Source organism: Hylobates moloch, unplaced genomic scaffold (assembly GCF_009828535.3).
Source record: "Hylobates moloch isolate HMO894 unplaced genomic scaffold, HMol_V3 SCAFFOLD_12, whole genome shotgun sequence".
NCBI lineage: Eukaryota > Metazoa > Chordata > Mammalia > Primates > Hylobatidae > Hylobates > Hylobates moloch.
Genome location: NW_026652287.1, coordinates 40,025,310 through 40,043,959, shown reverse-complemented (window position 1 = coordinate 40,043,959; position 18,650 = coordinate 40,025,310). Strand labels below are relative to the sequence as shown.

At 41.8% G+C, this 18,650-nt stretch overlaps 1 protein-coding gene across 1 annotated transcript in view; it reads right to left on the bottom strand.

Moving 5' to 3' along the window:
• Positions 1 to 12,472: 12,472 nt before the first annotated feature.
• Positions 12,473 to 18,650, bottom strand: part of ADGRE1 (adhesion G protein-coupled receptor E1) — a 55,828-nt gene continuing 49,650 nt past the window's right edge. Inside the window, exons 15-18 of the mRNA XM_032171522.2 lie at positions 18,175 to 18,266; positions 15,658 to 15,826; positions 15,429 to 15,533; positions 12,473 to 12,902 (exon numbers count right to left, since the gene is read on the bottom strand). Coding sequence (XP_032027413.1) covers positions 12,897 to 12,902; positions 15,429 to 15,533; positions 15,658 to 15,826; positions 18,175 to 18,266 — 372 coding nt within the window. The 3' untranslated portion in view covers positions 12,473 to 12,896. The remainder of the gene's footprint in view (positions 12,903 to 15,428; positions 15,534 to 15,657; positions 15,827 to 18,174; positions 18,267 to 18,650) is intronic.

Here is an 18,650-nt window from a genome sequence, read left to right as displayed (position 1 = left end):
TAGGATGACAGGTGTGAGCAACCGAGCCCGGCCTGCCTGAGAATTTTCGAGCCCACATGTACACATGGGTTAAAGATCATTTTGTTTTCTTAGTGTCTTCTTGAACATGTCCCAGTACAAATGTCTGGAAACAAAAAACATGGATCATTCGGACTCATTTTTTCGTTTTACCATGTCTAATTACTTTTACAAAGTTACTGGTTTTTAGGTATGTTTTTCAGCACATTAATAAATGTATGGATGATTGTTATGACAGAATAGCTCCAAAAAGATTTTAAATGCTAATGACTGCCAATGTTATAATAGGCAAGAGCCATCATCATTTATTTGAAGAAATTTCAAACCAGGAACGGTGGCTCATGCCTGTAATCTCAGCACTTCGGGAGGCTGAGGTAGGAGGACTGTTTGAGGCCAGGAGTTTGAGACGCCCTGGAAAACATTGTGAGACCCCATATCTACAAAAAATTTACAAAATTAGCTAAGCATAGTGGTGCATTTCTGTAGTCCCCGCTACACAGGAGGCTGAGGCACTAGGGTTGCTTGAGCCCCAGGAATTCGAGGCTGTAGTGAGCAATGATTGCACCACTGCACTTCAGCCTGGGAGGCCGTGGTACTCTGTCTCAAAAAAAAAAAACAAAATGAAAATCATGTGAGGTCTTCTGGGGTTGTAGACAAAGGGTTGAGGACTTTTCTGCTTAATTAACGCAAATGTCTCCTCCATAGATATAAACAGAGTAGTCTACATCCACTCCACCGGCTGGCTTTGAAGTTATGTGATTCCTTTGGAAAAGGGAAAATGAAGGGATATTCACATGGTTGCAAAATGTGTGCATGCAGCGCAACTTTTTGTTTTGCATAATTTCAAATGTACACGAATAAAGGCTGCGTAAAATGCAATCTTCCTGGGCAGCTGACAAACCCTTGTGCCAAGTTCCTAGTGATGCTGTGATTGCTCTCTGGTCCATGGCGGTTGAAGAAAGAATAAATAAGCCATGTATTCTGGGTGTTGCATGTTTGAATTCAGACTCCTCTATTGGTCATTTTTCCTCCCTTCCAACTTGAAGGCTGTTTCTTTTCTTTTTTTTGATGGAGTTTTGCTCTCGTTGCCCAGGCTGGAGTGCAATGGCGCAATCTCGGCTCACTGCAAACTCCGCCTCCCGGGTTCAAGTGATTCTCCTGCCTCAGCCTCCCGAGTAGCTGGGATTACAGGCATGTGCCACTACACCCAGCTAATTTTGTATTTTCAGTAAAGACGAGGTTTCTCCATGTTGGCCAGGCTGGTCTCAAACTCCTGAGCTCAGGTGATCCGCCCGCCTCAGCCTCCTGAAGTGCTGTGATTACAGGCGTGAACCACCACTCCCGGTCAGCTGCTTTCTTTCCTTCCTGCCTCTCTCATTCTTTTCCATTCTTTTTAAGAGCCAGTCTGGCTTCTGCTTCCTTCAAAACCAATTTCTTTTTCAGACTTTCAAATAAATCCATCTTTTAAACTCAATTTATTCAGGCCTGTACAACATGACTTACCCCTCTACATGGTGTGCTGTTTCATAAGTGATGTCATGTGTGTTTGTAAATCCTGCCTCCTTGAATTAGAAAATTCGTGAAGGCAAGAATGGCAGAAATGATACATTAAATATTCTTGGCCTCCACCTAATTATTATGTCTCAAACTCTGCACTATTGATATTTTGGGCTGGATAATTTATTTATTTATTTATTTTCTTGCGACAGAGTCTCGCTTTGTTGGCCAGGCTGGAGTACAGTGGCGCAATCTTGGCTCACTGCAACCTCCGCCTCCCGGGTTTAAGTGATTCTCCTGCCTCAGCCTCCCAAATAGCTGGGACTACAGGCGCATGCCACCACGCCCAGCTAATTTTTTTGTTTTTAGTAGAGACAGGGTTTTACCATGTTGACCAGGGTGGTCTCAATCTCTTGACCTCATGATCCACCTGCCTCGGCCTCCAAAAGTGCTAGGATTACAGGTGTGAGCCACTGCACCGGCTGATAATTTCTTATTTGTAAGGGGCTGTTCTTTGCATTGTAAGGTGTTTAGAAGCAGCTTGGCCTTATTCAGTAGGTGGCAGTGACACTTCCCCACCAGTCATGACAATCAAAAATGCCTTCAGAGGGGGGGTGCGGTGCCTCACACCTGTAATCCTGGCACTTTGGGAGGCTGAGGTGGGTGGATCACTTGAGACCAGGAGTTCAAGGCCAGCCTGGCCAACATGGTGAAACCCTGTCTCTACTAAAAATACAAAAAAAATTAGCTGGGTGCAGTGGCTCACACCTGTAATCTCAGCTATTCAGGAGGCTGAGGTGGGAGGATTGCTTGAATCCAGGAGGCAGAGGCTGCAGGGAGCTGAGATCGTGCCACTGCACTCCAGCCTGGGCTACAGAGTGAGACCCGGTCTCAAAAAAAAAAAAAAATATATATATATATATATATATATGTATGTATATATGCTTCCAGACATTGCCACCTGGGAACAAAAATGCTCCCAGTTGAAAACCATTGGTCTAGGGATTAGTTTATAGGTAAGGACAAAGTCGCAATAATAAATACAGATGTCTGAGGTGACTTAGAGCAAGAAAAATGAGAAAAACAATAGCTCTGAAACGTGCTATTGTGAATAGCACAAAATGTGAAAGTTTTCAGTTAGTGAGTCAGACGCAGTTCCAATATCCAGGGATTAAAATCGTATAATGTTAACGTAAGTTGGTAAAAGTTTCTATTCAATTACAAGGAACTAGGGGAATAACTGAATTCTATCTTATGTTAGCTTTGAACTTCTCTGGGATCAGGTATCCTGCTGAGGCAGGGGAATTGTTTGAACCCGGAAGGCGGAGGTTGCGGTGAGCCGAGATCATCCCACTGCACTCCAGCCTGGGCAACAGAGCAAGACTCTGTCTCAAAAAAAAAAAAAAAAAAAAAAAAAGAGAACAAACAACAGATACCAGGTCCTTCTTGAGGGTGGAAGGTGGAGGAGGGAGAGGATCAAAAAACTACCAGTCAGATAGTATGCTTATTACCTGGATGATTAAAAAAAGTCTGTACACGAAATCCCTGTGACATGCAACTTACCTATATAACTAACCTGCACATGTAACCTAGAACCTAAAATAAATGTTAAAAAAAGAAGTCTAAGTGAGTGGCAAAAAAAAAAAAACAAAAAAACTTTTTTTTAATAAGTGAAATGCTTACTGGAATGTCTAAGAAGTTTGCAGTATCATTAGAAACAATACTCTTTTTTAATGCAGTTCAAAATCTCATGACAATGAACTTCCGTCAAGTGTCTAAGGGACTCACAGCTTTCTTTTTCATATTTGGTGGTCATGAGCAGAGTAGCTGGTACTGTTGCTGCCCGTTCCTAATTTCCTTTTCAGCCTCCATCCCCTTCTCCAGGAAACTGGCTTCAGCTGAACAGGAAGTGCTCCATCTGAGAGGTGACACACTGCCCTACCATTGTCGGGGCAATGTAGCCAATAATTGACTGACACAGACATAAATAAGGCTGGGGCCCTTGACTCAAAGTGAGACCAACTCTGAGGTATGACTCATGCTCCAGCACTCCCCAGACATCGGTCTGCAATGACTTCCAGCTGAGACCATAGCCTTACCCTCCAACTTCCCAACCCCATCCTGACTCCCTCACTATTCTCCTCCAAGCACTCCCTCAGTAAATCATGGGCACCACACTCCTGGTCTCAGGCTCTGCTTTTAGGACACCTGATCTCAATCACTTATTATCATTTTATAAATATTAATATTAGTAATAGAATGAGCACAGGGTTATTGTTACTTGAAAATTAAACAAAAGAGATCTGTTTTGAAGATTCTGAAAATCAGAATCTGTTATTTATAAAACCAAGAGTGATCACTTCGGGAGACAGAATATCAGAATAGTGTTCTGTTGCTGTGCAGTAGATAGGCACACTCTCTTTCCTGGATATATTCATTTAACAAATATTATTAACCCAATCAGTGACCCCAATCTTCTGCTGGATAGTAAACTTACAGAGATAAATGAGACAATGAACTCATCTGATATTGATCCAACATACTAAGTATTACAATTAAAAAGTTAATAACTTTAGGCAAAATGGAACAGAAAGGTCACATCAGGAGGCAACTAGATGGCTTAGAACTGATGATGGAAAGATTTTCTGGGAGCAAAAATTAAGTAAACTTCACATTACTATATTGCTTTATTTATTTATTTATTGAGATGGAGTCTTGCTCTGTCGCCCAGGCTGGAGTGTGGTGGTGTGGTCTCGGCTCACTGCAACCTCCGCATCCCGGGTTCACACCATTCTCCAGCCTCAGCCTCTGGAGTAGCTGGGACTACAGGTGCCCACCACCACGCCTGGCTAATTTTTTGTATTTTTAGTAGAGACGGGGTTTCACCATGTTAGCCAAGATGGTCTCTATCTCCTGACCTTGTGACCCACCCGCCTTGGCCTCCCAAAGTGCTGGTATTACAGGTGTGAGCCACTGCATCCAGCCAAATTACTGTATTTCTAATGGCTACTTTTAAAATTATTTTATTTTAAATTTTTATCTATTTATTTATTTAGAGACCAGTTATGAGACTGGCTAATTTTCATATTTTTGGTAGAGACAGGGTTTCACCATGTTGCCCAGGCTAGTCTTGAACTCCTGGGCTCAAGTCATTCACCCACCTCAGCCTCCCAAAGTGCTAGGATTACAGGCATGAACTACCATGCCCAGCCTCTAATGGTTTATTTTTTACAGTTTGGGAAAGTTTTGGCAGCCTTTGTGTAGTGAAAAATGTTTGTCTTTAATCAAACACTAAGGGGAACATATAAATTTCTTCCAACTTATAACCCACTACTAATTTTAAAGTCACTTATATAGTAGAGTGTTAAAATTTTAGCTCAAAGATGTTCATTACAGTGTTGTTTATAGCACTGAAAATTTAGAAATGATACAAACTGGGATTAAATACTTTATGACACATAAACACCCTAGATTACCATGAAGACCTTCAAAAAAAAAGTTTTAAAATATTTGGGGCTAGGTGCAGTGGCTCAGGCATGTAATCCCAGCATTTTGAGAGGCTCAAGCAGGAGGACTGCTTGAGCCCAGGAATTCCAAGGCCAGCCTGGGTAACACAGTGAGACTGCCTGTCTACCCCATCTCTATAAAAATTTTTTAAAAAATTAGCCAGGCATAGTAGTGGGCACCTGTAGTTCCAGCTTCTTGGGAGGCTAAGGTGGGAGGATCGCTTGAGTGCAGGAGTTTGAAGCATAGTGAGCGATGATTGTGCCAACTGCACTGCAGCCTGGGTGAAGGAGTGAGATCTGTCACTAAATAATAATAATAATTGGCTGGGTGGGTGGCTCACACCTGTAATCCCAGCACTTTGGGAGGCTGAGGTGGGCTGATCACCTGAGGTCAGGAGTTCAAGACCAGCCTGGTCAACATGATGAAATCTCATCTCTACTAAAAATACAGAAATTAGTCAGGGGTGGTGGCAGTCGCCTGTGATCCCAGATACCCAGGAGCCTGAGGCAGGGAGAATTGTTTGAACCCAGGAGGCAGAGGTTGCAATGAGCCAAGATCATGCCGCTGTACTTCAGCCTGGGTGACAGAGACTCTGTCTCAAAAAAAAAAAATTTCTTCAAAGCACATTATAATCAAACTGCCAAGAATCAAACACAAATGAGAATTCTAAAAGGTGTAAGAGAAAAATGTCAAGTCATACACAAGGAAATATTCATTAGTCCATCAGCCAATTTCTCAACAGAAACCTTGTAGACCTAGAGAGAATGAGGTGACATATTCATGGTGCTCAAAGAAACAAAACTGTTAGGCAAGAATACTATATCTGATGAAGTTATACTTCAGAAATGGAGGAGCAGTAAAGACCTTCCCAAATAAACAAAAACAGATTGAATTCATTACCACTGGGCCAGCCTTACAAGAAATGCTTAAGGGAGTGCCACAAGTGAAAACAAAAAGAAAATAATTACTATCATGAAAACATATGAAGGAATAAAACTCATCAGTATAGGTAAATTTATAATCATATTCAGAATATCCCAGTGCTCTAATGGTGCTATGTAAATCTTTCGATCTCCTAGTAGGGAGGTTTAAAGTCAGAAAGGTCAAAAACATCAATAGCTACAACAGCTAAGGAACACCCAAAAGCTAAAGATACAAATTAAGGCAATCAAAATACAAACTTTTGGAGGTGAGGAGGGAAAAAAAAGACCTAGATTATTCTTATGCAACCAAAGTTAAGTTGTTATCACCTTAAAATAGTCTATTATAGCTACAAGACACTTTATGTTAGCTCCATGGTAACCACAAAGAAAGAAACTATAGCAGATACACAAATGAGAAAGAGAAGGGACACAAAACACCACCACAGAAAAACCACCAAACCACAGTGGCAAACAACAAGAGAGGAAATAAAGAACAAAGGATCTATAAAACAATGAGAAAACAATTAACAAAATGACATGAGTAAGTCCTAACTAATCAATAATAAGCTTGACTGTAAATGGATTAAATTTCCAATTAAAAGATATAGAGTAATACTGGGTGCAGTGGCTCATACCTGTAATCCCAGCCCTTTGGAGACTGAGGTGGGTGGATCACCTGAGGTCAGGAGTTTGAGACCAGCCTGACTAACCTGGTGAAACCCCGTCAGTACTAAAAATACAAAAAAATTAGCTGGGTGTGGTGGTGCATGCCGGTAGTCCCAGCTACTCAGGAGGCTGAGGCAGGAGAATTGTTTAAACCCAGGAAGTCGAGGTTGCAGTGAGCAGAGATTGTACCACTGCACTCCAGCCTGGATGACAGAGTAAGACTCCATCTCAAAAAAAAAAAAAAGAAAAAAATATATAGAGAGTGGCTGAATGAAATTTTTAAAAGAACAAACTATATGCTGCCTACAAGAGACTCACCTCACATTAAAGACAAACAGACTGAAAGTGAAGGGATGGATAAAGATATATCATGCAAAGAGAAACCAAAAGCGAGCAGGGGTAGTCATACTTACACCAGATAAAATTGATGATAAGTCAAAAACTATAACAAAAAGAACCAAAGAAGATCATTACCTAATGTTAAAGATATAGCAGTTCAGTGAACCCATGAGGCGGAACTTGCAGTGAGCCCAGATAGCACCACTGCACTCCAGCCTGGGTGACAGAGCGAGATCCTGTCTCAAAAAAAAAAAAAAAAAAAAGATATAGCAGTTCAACAAGAGGCTATCACCATCATCAACATATATACACCCAACGCCAAAGCATCCAAATATATAAAGCAAATGTTATTATATCTAAGGGATATATAGACTGCAATTCAGTACTCATAGGTGACTTTGACATCCCACTTTCCGCAATAGACAGACTGTCTAGTCAAGAAATAAACAAATACACATGGATTTAAACATTCCGTAGACCAAATGGGTCTAGCACAATTTACAGGACATTCCAACCAACCACTGAAGAGTACACTTTCTTCTCAACTATACGCGGAACATTTTCTAGGATAGATCATGTTAGTGTCCATGGAACAAGTCTTTTTTTTTTTTTTTTTTTTTGAGACTCTTGCTCTGTTGCCAAGGCTGGAGTGCAGTGACGCAATCTCAGCTCACTGCAACCTCTGCCTCCCAGGTTCATGCCATTCTCCTGCCTCAGCCTCCTGAGTAGCTGGGACTATAGGTGTCTGCCACCATGCACGGCTAATTTTTTTTTTTTTTTTGTATTTTTAGTAGAGATGCGGTTTCACTGTGTTAGCCAGGATGGTCTCGATCTCCTGACCTCATGATCCACCCGCCTGGGGCTCCCAAAGTGCTGGGATTACAGGCGTGAGCCACTCTGCCTGGTCAGAACAAGTCTTAACATATTTAAGAAGATAGAGATCATATCAAGTATCTTTTTGGACCACAGTGGAATAAAACTAAAAATCAACAACTATAAAAACCTTGGAAAACTTAGAGCTATGTGGAAATTAGACCTTATGCTCTTAAATAACTGATGGCTCATTGAAGAAATTAAAAGGGAAATTTAAAAATACTTTGAGACCAATGAAAATGGAAACACATCATACAGAAACCCCTAATACATAGCAAAAGGAAAGTTCATAGCAATAAACACCCTACCTCAAAAAGAAGAAAGGTTTCTGATAAACAACCCAACTGTGCACCCCAAGGAATTAGAAGAAGAAGAAGACAGTAAGCCAAAAATTGGTAAAAGGAAGTAAATAATAAGACTCAGAGCATAAATAAACGAAATATGGACTAAAAGCAATTCAAAAAATCAATGAAAAGAAGAGTTGGTTTTTTGAAAAGATAAAATTGACAAACCTTTAGCTAGATGAAGAAAATAGAGAAAATACCCAAATAAATGAAATAAATACAACATAATATTATTAACTATAGTCCTTATGCTGTACATTAGATTTCTAAACTTATTTTTCCTACATAACTGCAACTATGTGCCCTTTAACCTGCTTCTCTCCATTTCTCCCTCACCTCATCCCTGTTCCTTATAACCGTTATTCTATTCTTTCAGTGTGTTTGATTTTCTCAGATTTCACATATGAGATCGTGCAGTATTTGTCCTTCTGTGCCTGGCTTATTTCATTTAGCATAATGTCCTCTGGGTTCGTTCTTGTTGCAAATGGCAGGAATCTCCTTTTGTATGGCCAAATAATTTTTTTAATGATTTTTCTCTTCAGAAGTCAATTTAAAAACTGTTATTGATGAGTTTACTTCCATAAAAACCAGTAAAGTATAATTTTAATAATTCTAGTTTGGGGACTATAAAATACTTAAATTTAAAATACTTTTTAGGTTCTAAAATAATTACTTTTCAATATTTCAATGTTTTTAACTACTTCAGTGTTTGAGGGGGAAGCACAATAGAGGTGGTCAATACATTTTTTTTTTTTTTTTTTTGAGAAAGAGTCTCACTCTATCACCCAGGCTGGAGTGCAGTGGCGTGATCTCGGCTCACTGCAACCTCCGCCTCCTGGATTCAAGCGATTCTCCTGCCTCAGCCTCCCGAGTAGCTGGGATTACAGGTGCCCGCCACCACGCCCAGCTAATTTTTGTATTTTTAGTAGAGACGGGGTTTCATCATGTTAGCCAGGATGGTCTCAATCTCCTGGTCTCATGATCCACCTCCTTCGGCCTCCCAAAGTGCTGGGATTACAGGAGTGAGCCACTGCGCCTGGCCAATAAATATTTTTTTAGTGAATGGATCTGTAATTTTCTGGACACAATCATTTGGATTATAAGGTAGCAAAGTTATTTCACATTATATTTATGGGATTTGCAGCCATTTAGGGTTTTCGATATATAATATCTGTACATATTTATGGGGTACATGTGATATTTTGTTGCACGCAGAGTTTACAATGATAAAGCCAGGGTATTTGGGGTGTCCACTATCTTGATTACTGATCATTTCTAGCTGTTGGAAACATTTCAAGTTCTCTCTGCTAGATATTTTGAAATATGCAATACAGTGTTGCTAACAATAGTCACCCTAATCTACCAGTGAACTTCAGAACGTATTTCTTCTACTCATGCGTTTTTTTTTTTTGTTTTTTTTTTTGAGACGGAGTCTTGTCTGTTGCCCAGGCTGGAGTGCAGTGGCACGATCTCGGCTCACTGCAAGCTCTGCCTCCCGGGTTCACGCCATTCTCCTGCCTCAGCCTCCCTAGTAGCTGGGACTACAGGTGCCTTCCACCATGCCCGGCTAATTTTTTTTGTATTTTTAGTAGAGTCGGGGTTTCACCGCGTTAGCCAGGATGGTCTCGATCTCCTGACCTCGTGATCCGCCCGCCTCGGCCTCCCAAAGTGTTGGGATTACAGGCGTGAGCCACTGTGCCCGGCCACTTCTTTTTTTTTAATTGCCTCCTTTCTCCCTCTAGCGGTGACATATGAGACCACAAGGGTAAAAAAAAATGTACCAAGTGTAGCTTGATGTGTGTAGTAAGAAAAAAATCCTGCGTGGAGGTCACACCTTTATCCACTTACCTTAGAAATATAGAGCTTCTTAAGGTAAGTATATTTCAGACCAACATGTAACATCGTTGTACAGACAGACAAAGCCTTAGGCAAATCTTCTATCAGGAAAAAACTTTATTTAAGTAGCACAGAATTTATTATCCTGATAACTCAGAAGAAGTTGAGACCAAAATTCTTTCTTTTTACATTCCAAATTGTTGCAGTCCAATGCAGAATGATGACCATACTTTGGTTGTTGTATCCATCAGCAATTGCTACAAATAAATGCTTCATAACAAATCACTCCTGAAACTCAGTGTCTAAAGATACTTTCTTGCTGCTCCTGAGTCTGTTTATGGGTTAGCGGAGCAGGTCTGCTGATGTTGGCTGGGCTCTCTCCTGTGATTAAAGCAGCAAGTTGGCATGGTGGCTGGCTGAGGACAACCTCCACCGGTGTAACTGCGGTGACTTACCCTTCATTCTGTGTTTCTCATGTCCCTCCAGCAGGTGGGCTTGGGCGTGTCCACATGGTGGGGGTAAGGAAGCAAGGTGAGCAAATGTAATCGTGTAACTGGTAAGAAGGATTACACGTACGATTTTGAAACTTACGTTCCAGTCACATTTCCTAACATTCTGTTGGCTGCAGCAAATCTCAAGTCCAACCCCAGAGTCAGAAAAGGAGAGAGTTACAAAGTTACAGGAAAGGGATGTGGCTAGCTGGAGACCATCATTAGGCCCATTGATGCCATTGACCTGTGACAACTGGCTATGAGTAGGAGCAATGCCATCTCTTGCTTCCATATCTCTAAGAACTGTCACCTCTGTATTGAGCACCCTGGATAAGCCAAGCATTGAAGACTAATTTATCATAGATGAACTCTTGTTCACAAACATGTGTCCCACCTCCCAAGTTAGGCTGCCAAGAATAACAAAGACAGAGCCTCCATCAACTGAGTTTAATGTTGTTAACAAATTGTCCAGTGCAAGATATGACTGAGCTAATTGAATTCTAACTGCTTAGGTGACTCAGAGTAAATATTATTCTAGTCTCTGTGACCCTAAACTAAGTATTCCTGGCATGTTAGGAAGAGAAAAAGGGGAATAAGGCATCTGGAGAAGGAGCTTTATGGTCAAGAGCTCAAAACCCAGCTCAACGACCTCTGTGGCTGTGTGATCCTGGGATAGTCACTTAACCTCTCTGAGCGTCAGTTCACCTGTCTGCAAAATGAAGAGTAATCATTCTAATCATTCATTCATTCATTCATTCATTCAACATATTTATTGAGAATCTACTTATGCAAATCCCTGTACTTACGAAGCTCACAGTCTATGTTGGAGACACCCAACAAAAAGAGAAATTATAATACAGGGTGAGAAAGCATGAAGCTTTTTGGCACACACAAAAATAATGCCAATTCTACTGTAGGAGATTCAAAGAATGCTTCCTAGCAGAGGGGATGACTACACTGCAACTCAAAGAGACAGAAGACATCAATTGAGTTTTCAGGGAAGTTATTCTAAGAGAAGGTGCAAAGGGTCCAAGTCAAGAGGAAGACATTTTTCTCTGGTTTTAAAGACAAGCTCTGCTGTCAGCATGGCAAACAGAAGAATGTTCTACAATAGTGCTTTTCAGACACCCATGGTTATACTCATCCCCTGGGGATTTTGTTAACATGCAAGTTCTGATCTAGGAGGTCTGGAGTGGGGTCTGAGATTCTTCTTTGCTTTTCTAACAAGCTCTGAGGTGATGCTGATGGTCCAGGGACCACGCTTTGGATTGGGAGGTTTTAGAGTGTCCATAGAAGTGAAGATACCTGCATTTAAACCTTCATCTTCTCTCCCAAGCTCAAGAATTTAAGGATGGTGGCTGGGCACAGTGGCTCACGCCTGTAATCCCAGCACTTTGGGAGGGTGAGGCAGGTGGATCATCTGAGGTTAGGAGTTCAAGATCAGCCTGGCCAACATGCTGAAACTCCATCTCTACTAAAAATACAAAAATTAGCCAGGCGTGGTGGTGCACGCCTGCAGTCCAGCTACTTGGGAGGCTGAGGCAGGAGAATCACTTGCACCCGGGAGGCAGAGTTTGCAGTGAGCCGAGATCATGCCACTTCACTCTGGCCTGGGCAACAGAGCGAGACTCTGTCAAAAAAAAAAAAAAAATTAAGGATGGGTAGCGATAACTGTGACAGAGCAAATCCTAAATCCTAGCCAAGTCATTAGAAAGTTTCTAGAAAACAGGGAGGTCTTGGTTACCTGAAGGACCCCAGGAAACCAGAGCACTTTCCAAAGGTTGTTGTCACCAAATGCTTCAACCCTCCAGGAAGTGCTAGAATTCTGCTACATCAAACATCCCCCTACTTACCAACATAACTATTTTTAAGTGTTTTTGCCAAAGTAGCTTATCTGTCTATGTGCCATCTTGGTTCCCTGGGACTCTCATTACAGTTTTACTGACCATTTCTTTAAAATCACAAAGAGTCTTTATCCTAGGGTAAATCAGTCAGACAGATGACAAATCATGTATTGAGAGGTTCTCTGTGTCAGGCGTATGATAGGCGCTGGAGGGGCACGCTTAGAACCATGCGCCAACAAGGGCAGGAGAAAACAAAATGGTAGCCAGGTGTTCTTGGTCATGCCATTTAATTGGGGTCTGTTCTCAGAAACTCTGGAATTGAAGGAGTTGCAGAGCACGAAGATAAAATGGTCGTTTGGAGCAGAAACGCCTGCTTTCTCATCAGTGCATACAACCACGGGAAGACGGCCCCCAACATTCTTCCCCAGAGAGTTCTGGGGCTGGTGGGATCCTCATTTCCATGTGAAGCTGTGAAGAGAAGATTTCAGGGTAGGCTCCTGCAGGAAACTACTGTCCTCAACTGTGGATCCATGGCATATTTGAAAGCAAGAAAGGACTTTAACCCTGTGAGAGAGAAAACAATTTCCTCAGAGTCTGCAGCAGAATTAATACAAACGTGATTCCGAGGGTCATGTCTACAGGGACAGAAGTATTAAAAATACAGTAACAAAGACTAGAAGGATAAACATTAAAATGTTAAATGCGATTGTCCCTAGTGTGACAGGCAGAGTTGGAAAACCCAAAAGCCATTCTCAACCTCCTCAGCATTGATAGCGCCCACTCTGGACTTTAGGAAGCCAAACAGCTGTTGGTTCAAAATTTTTTGCCCATATCAGCGGTCACATGATACACTTCTGACCAATTAGGTAAAGGGAAATCTGAGAGTTTTCTGGGCTTTTGTTTACTGTTAAAGACAGAGACATGAAAGAAGGGCTTTCTGGTCCTGTCCATCCCTCTTCTTCTTGACTTGAACATAGTCATGATGTCTGGAGCTGTGGCAGCCATATTGCAACCATGAAAATACAATAAAATGTCAACATGTTGATGGTGGAATGGAAAACTGGGGAAAACCCAGATTTTTAGTTTAGAGACTTTACAGCAGCACTAAGCATAGAACCAGCAACACCAGCAATATTAACAACACCTAATTCTGGACTTCTTGCAAGGAAAATCATTTCCCTATTTAATTAAGCCACCAGACCTAAGGTGCTTGCATCCAAAAATATAACTCACTGGGATCTTTATGTGGTGGGATAATGGGAAATGTTCATTTTATTTGTTTTCAATGCTTACAACTGTTTTCTAAAATGTTCTGTACCTATACTGTCTTTTTCATTAAAACTATAGTAAACTGCATTATGTTTAAAAATGTATTGCCAAGAGAATATGTCATCCATGATCTGGACAATTTTTCCAGTGGGGTGATTCCTGTGGCTCATTCTGAAATCACCAGATGTAACCTCTATGACATTCGGTTTCCTCATAATGAAAATAGACTGGCCAGGCATGGTGGCTCACACCTGTAATCCCAGCACTTCGGGAGGCTGAGGCAGGTGGATCACCTGAGGTCAGGAGTTCAAGACCAACCTGGCCAACATCATGAAACCTTGTCTCTACTAAAAATACAAAATTTATCCAGGTGTGCTGGCGGGCACCTGTAATCCCAACTACTTGGGAGGCTGAGGCAGGAAAATCGCTTGAACCCCGGAGGCAGAGGTTGCAATGAGTCAAGATCACACCACTGCACTCCAGCCTGGGTTACAGAGCAAGACTCCATCTCAAAAAAAAAAAAAAAGAAAGAAAAAAAAGAAAATAGACCAATGAGACCTACCTCACTGGACTTTTGCAAGGCTTAATACTGAGATCCCGCTATGTCCGAGGCCCTCTTCCAACCCCGTTGCATACTAGTTCATCTAATATTTAGTATAACCTTCCAAGGTAAGGATTACCATTATCCCCATTTTATCAGTGAGGAAACTAAGCTATTGAATTATTATTTACTCAGGAAATATTCACTAAGAACTTACTGTGTGCTAGACAGCATTTTAGGGGCGTGGAATACATTGTTGAAAAAAATAAGACATTCTAGTGGGAAAACCAGCTTTGCCTCCATTTGCATATTCATTCCAATATTTCAATATTCCTGAAAATCTACATATATAAATGTTATCCATAATACATAAAAATTTTCTCTATATAAATATACATGTGAAGATATCTATATTAATTTTTTTTTTGAGACGGAGTTTCGCTCTTTTTGCCCAGGCTGAAGTGCAATGGCACAATCGCTGCTCACTGCAACCTCCGCCTCTTGGGTTCAAGCAATTCTCCTGCCTCAGCCTTATGAGTAGCTGGGATTACAGACACCTGCCACCATGCCTGGCTAATTTTGTATTTTTAATAGAGACGGGGGTTTTGCCATGTTGGCCAGGTTGGTCTTGAACTCCTGGCCTCAGGTAATCTGCCCACCTCAGCCTCCCAAAGTGTTGGGATTACAGGTGTGAGCCACCGCGCCCAGCCGGTGTCTATATTTAAACTTACATCTTACATTTATATTTATATAATATTATACATTATATGTATATAATAAGTGTATATAAATGTACTTTATAAACATAATGTATAAATATGTATTATTTTTAATATCTGTTACATAATTCATATACAAATGTATCTATGTAAATCTTCTGTTATAAATTATGTATGTCTTATTTATTCTTGAAATTTTATTTAAATAGATGATACAGAGATGATAGACAGATAGATAGATGATAGATAGATAGATGATAGATGATAGATAGATAGATAGATGATAGATAGATAGATAGATAGATAGATAGATAGATAGATAGATAGATGATAGATAGATAGATAGATAGATAGATAGATAGATAGATAGATAGATAATGTGTGTGTCTGCTAATATATACATATAAATCCCCAGGCTTCAACTCCACACTTCATCCATGATCTAACTAGGGTGGGCACCCTCAGCTCCCATTCAGTACCCAACACGTAGCAGAGCTGAGTGTCACCAAGTGGCCAGCACCTCCCTTGACCAGCACCCGCAGGGAGCATGCAGTCTCTCACCATCTTGGAAGTGGATGGCATGGAGGACAGCAAGATCCTTGAGGTCTGGGACTGGGAGCTGGGCTTCGTCTTCCCAATGATCCACCTCTTGTATTCTTCTCGTACCTGGAGAAGGAGACACCTCATCCAGATGCAGGGAAATGGTCCAGCGACAGGGATGTTGGGTGGAGGGATGCGGTGGGGAGGGGAGTAGGGGAGGAGGGGGATGGGGAGGGCAGCAGCCACACACCTGGTGGTTGAGCAGACAGTGGATGAGGAAGATGAAGGCCCCCTGCAGGCTGTTGATGATGGTGAACAGGTAAGCCATGACACCTGCCACAGGTCCAATCTGAAAAATGCCCAGCACCCAGGAGCAGCCCAGGATGAAGAGCTGGGCAAAGGCCTTGAAGGTCAATAACCTGGGGAGAAGATGTACAGCGTGTAAGGCTCTGGGAGGTGGCTATTGTCCTTGCAGGCCATGCTTCCAGGAATGGTCTGAGGCGGCCACTCTGCAATTTGCCACCTAGGTGTGGGCAAATGTAGGGTGGGGTCTCCAAGCCTAGGTGTGGGAAAACCAAATCCTATAGACATTTAAAATGCAATCAGGCTGGGTGTGGTGGCTCAAGCCTGTAATTCCAGCACTTTGGGAGGCCAAGGTGGGCGGGTCACCTGAGGACAGAAGTTTGAGACCAGCCTGGCCAACATGGTGAAAACCCGTCTCTACTAAAAATACAAAAATTAGTTGGGTGTGGTGGTGGATGTTTGTAATCCCAGCACTTTGGGAGGCTGAGGCTGGTGGATCACCTGAGGACAGGAGTTCGAGCCCAGCCTGGCTAACATGGTGAAAACCCATCTCTACTAAAAATACAAAAATTAGCTGGGCATGGTGGTGGATGCCTGTAATCCCAGCTACTCAGGAGGCTGAGGCAGGAGAATCGCTTCAACCTGGGAGGCGGAGGTTGCAGTGAGCCAAGACCGTGCCACTGCCCTCCAGCCTGGGCGAGAGTGAGACTCTGTCTCAAAAAAAAAAAAAAAGGATTTGCCACTAGATAGTGGTGGTCACTGCACAACACTGTGAATGTACTAAAAGCCACTGAGTTACACGCTTTAAAATGGTTAAAATGGGGCCAGGAGCGGTGGCTCACACCTGTAATCCCAGCACTTTGGGAGGCCGAGGCGGGCGGATCACGAGGTCAGGAGATCGAGTCCATCCTGGCTAACACGGTGAAACCCCGTCTCTACTAAAAATACAAAAAATTAGCCAGGCGCGGTGGCAGGCGCCTGTAGTCCCAGCTACTCAGGAGGCTGAGGCAGGAGAATGGCGTGAACCTGGGAGGCGGAGCTTGCAGTGAGCCAAGATCGCGCCACTGCACTCAGGCCTGGGCAAAAGAGCAAGACTCTGTCTCAAGAAAAATAAATAAAAAAATAAAATGGTTAAAATGGTGAATTTCATCTGATGTGAAATTTATTGCTTACATTTTCTGCCATGTGTATGTGTATGTATCAACTTTGTTTTACCTTTTTGTCTTTTTTTTTTTTTTTGAGACGGAGTGTCGCTCTGTCACCCAGGCTGGAGTGCAGTGGCGTGATCTTGGCTCACTGCAAGCTCCGCCTCCTGGGTTCAAGCTATTCTCCTGCCTCAGCCTCCCCCCACCACCCTCCCTAATTTTTTGTATTTTACAAGACGGATTCACCATGTTACCGATGGTCTGGTAAACTATGATCCTGGATACTAAAGAAAAAAGAAGCAAAGAAGTTATTAGGTTACTGACAATAAAACCTAGACGATGGTTGCTGAAATTTCTTAAAACAGACAGTAGAGTGAGGAAGTTAGGAAACACAATTGATCTATAAAAATATTTAAGAAGTCCCAAATCCCTAATATAAAATATGTATAACAAAAATAATGAGATAGAATATTTCACGCATTAAATCAGCAAAAAATACATCAAAAACAATAAACTCCAGTGTTGACAATGTTGCAAGTAAATAGGTATTCTCATCATTGGAAATAAATTTTCTGAAAATCAATTTACGATGCACATACTAAAAGCATTACAGTCCAACCTACCCTTCAGGCAGTTGGATTTGGGTAGTTTCATGTTTACTGTTGTAATTAAATAGCCACAGTGTGGACGGATTTACCTACAAGGGTGCTCAAGGCAGTAGTGTTTACACAGAGAACAAACCAAAACCAAAAACACATAGAGGCAAATTAAGTGTGCATGAATATGGTATGACTTAAATACAGTGTGCTACAGATTTACACCGAAACGCTGTGCAAGAAAATCATATTGTAGAATAATATCTAATTAAGTCAGAAATCATCAGGACATTCTCAAGAGAAAAATAAACATAAAAAACCAAATAGTATGATTCAGTTTCTTGTAAATATGCACATATAAGTATGCACAGGGAAAAATTAGAAAGTTTATTAATAGTTGTAATATATGAAACACTCACTGTTCCTAGTAACTGTGCTAAATGCTTGTAAGGCACCTAAAATAGGCAATGTTAATATCCCCATTCTGTAGGTGAGGCAAATGGGCTTCTGAGAGGTTATGTAACTTGCCTAAGGTCACACAGCTCGTAAATAGTTGAGCTGGACTTTAAGACTGCAGATCTAGATGGTGTGATATGCTAAACAGACCTCATCACCTCTGTCTTGGGCATAGAAGAACCCAGCACAAAAAAAGTGCTCAAAGAATTTTTCTGGGAAGAAGGAAGAGGAAATTAAAAGAGGAGGGGAGGTGAAAGAGGACTTTACCTGTTGTCTTTTAGCGTTGAGACTTCGGCATTAACACTGGAAAGCCTCTGTCTCAGGATCCACAAGGTCCAGGTCAGGAGGATGGAGTTGATCTGCCAAGTCAAGCAGAAGGATGGAGACTGGATATACAAATAGACAAGGGCCAGAAGACCTATAAAAAGAGAACTCTGGGCTGGGCGTGGTGGCTCACGTCTGTAATCCCAGCACTTTGGGAGGCCAAGGCGGGTGGATCTCTTGAGGTCAGGAGTTCGAGACCAGCCTGGCCAACATGGTGAAACCCTGTCTATACTAAAATACAAAAAAAAAAAAAAAAAATTCACCATGCATGGTGGTGGATGCCTGTAATCCCAGCTACTCAGGAGGCTGAGGCAGGGAAATCACTTGAACCCGGGAGGCAGAGGTTGCAGTGAGCTGAGATTGCGCTACTGCACTCCAGCCTGGCAACAGAGTGAGACTCCATCTCAAAAAAAAAAAAT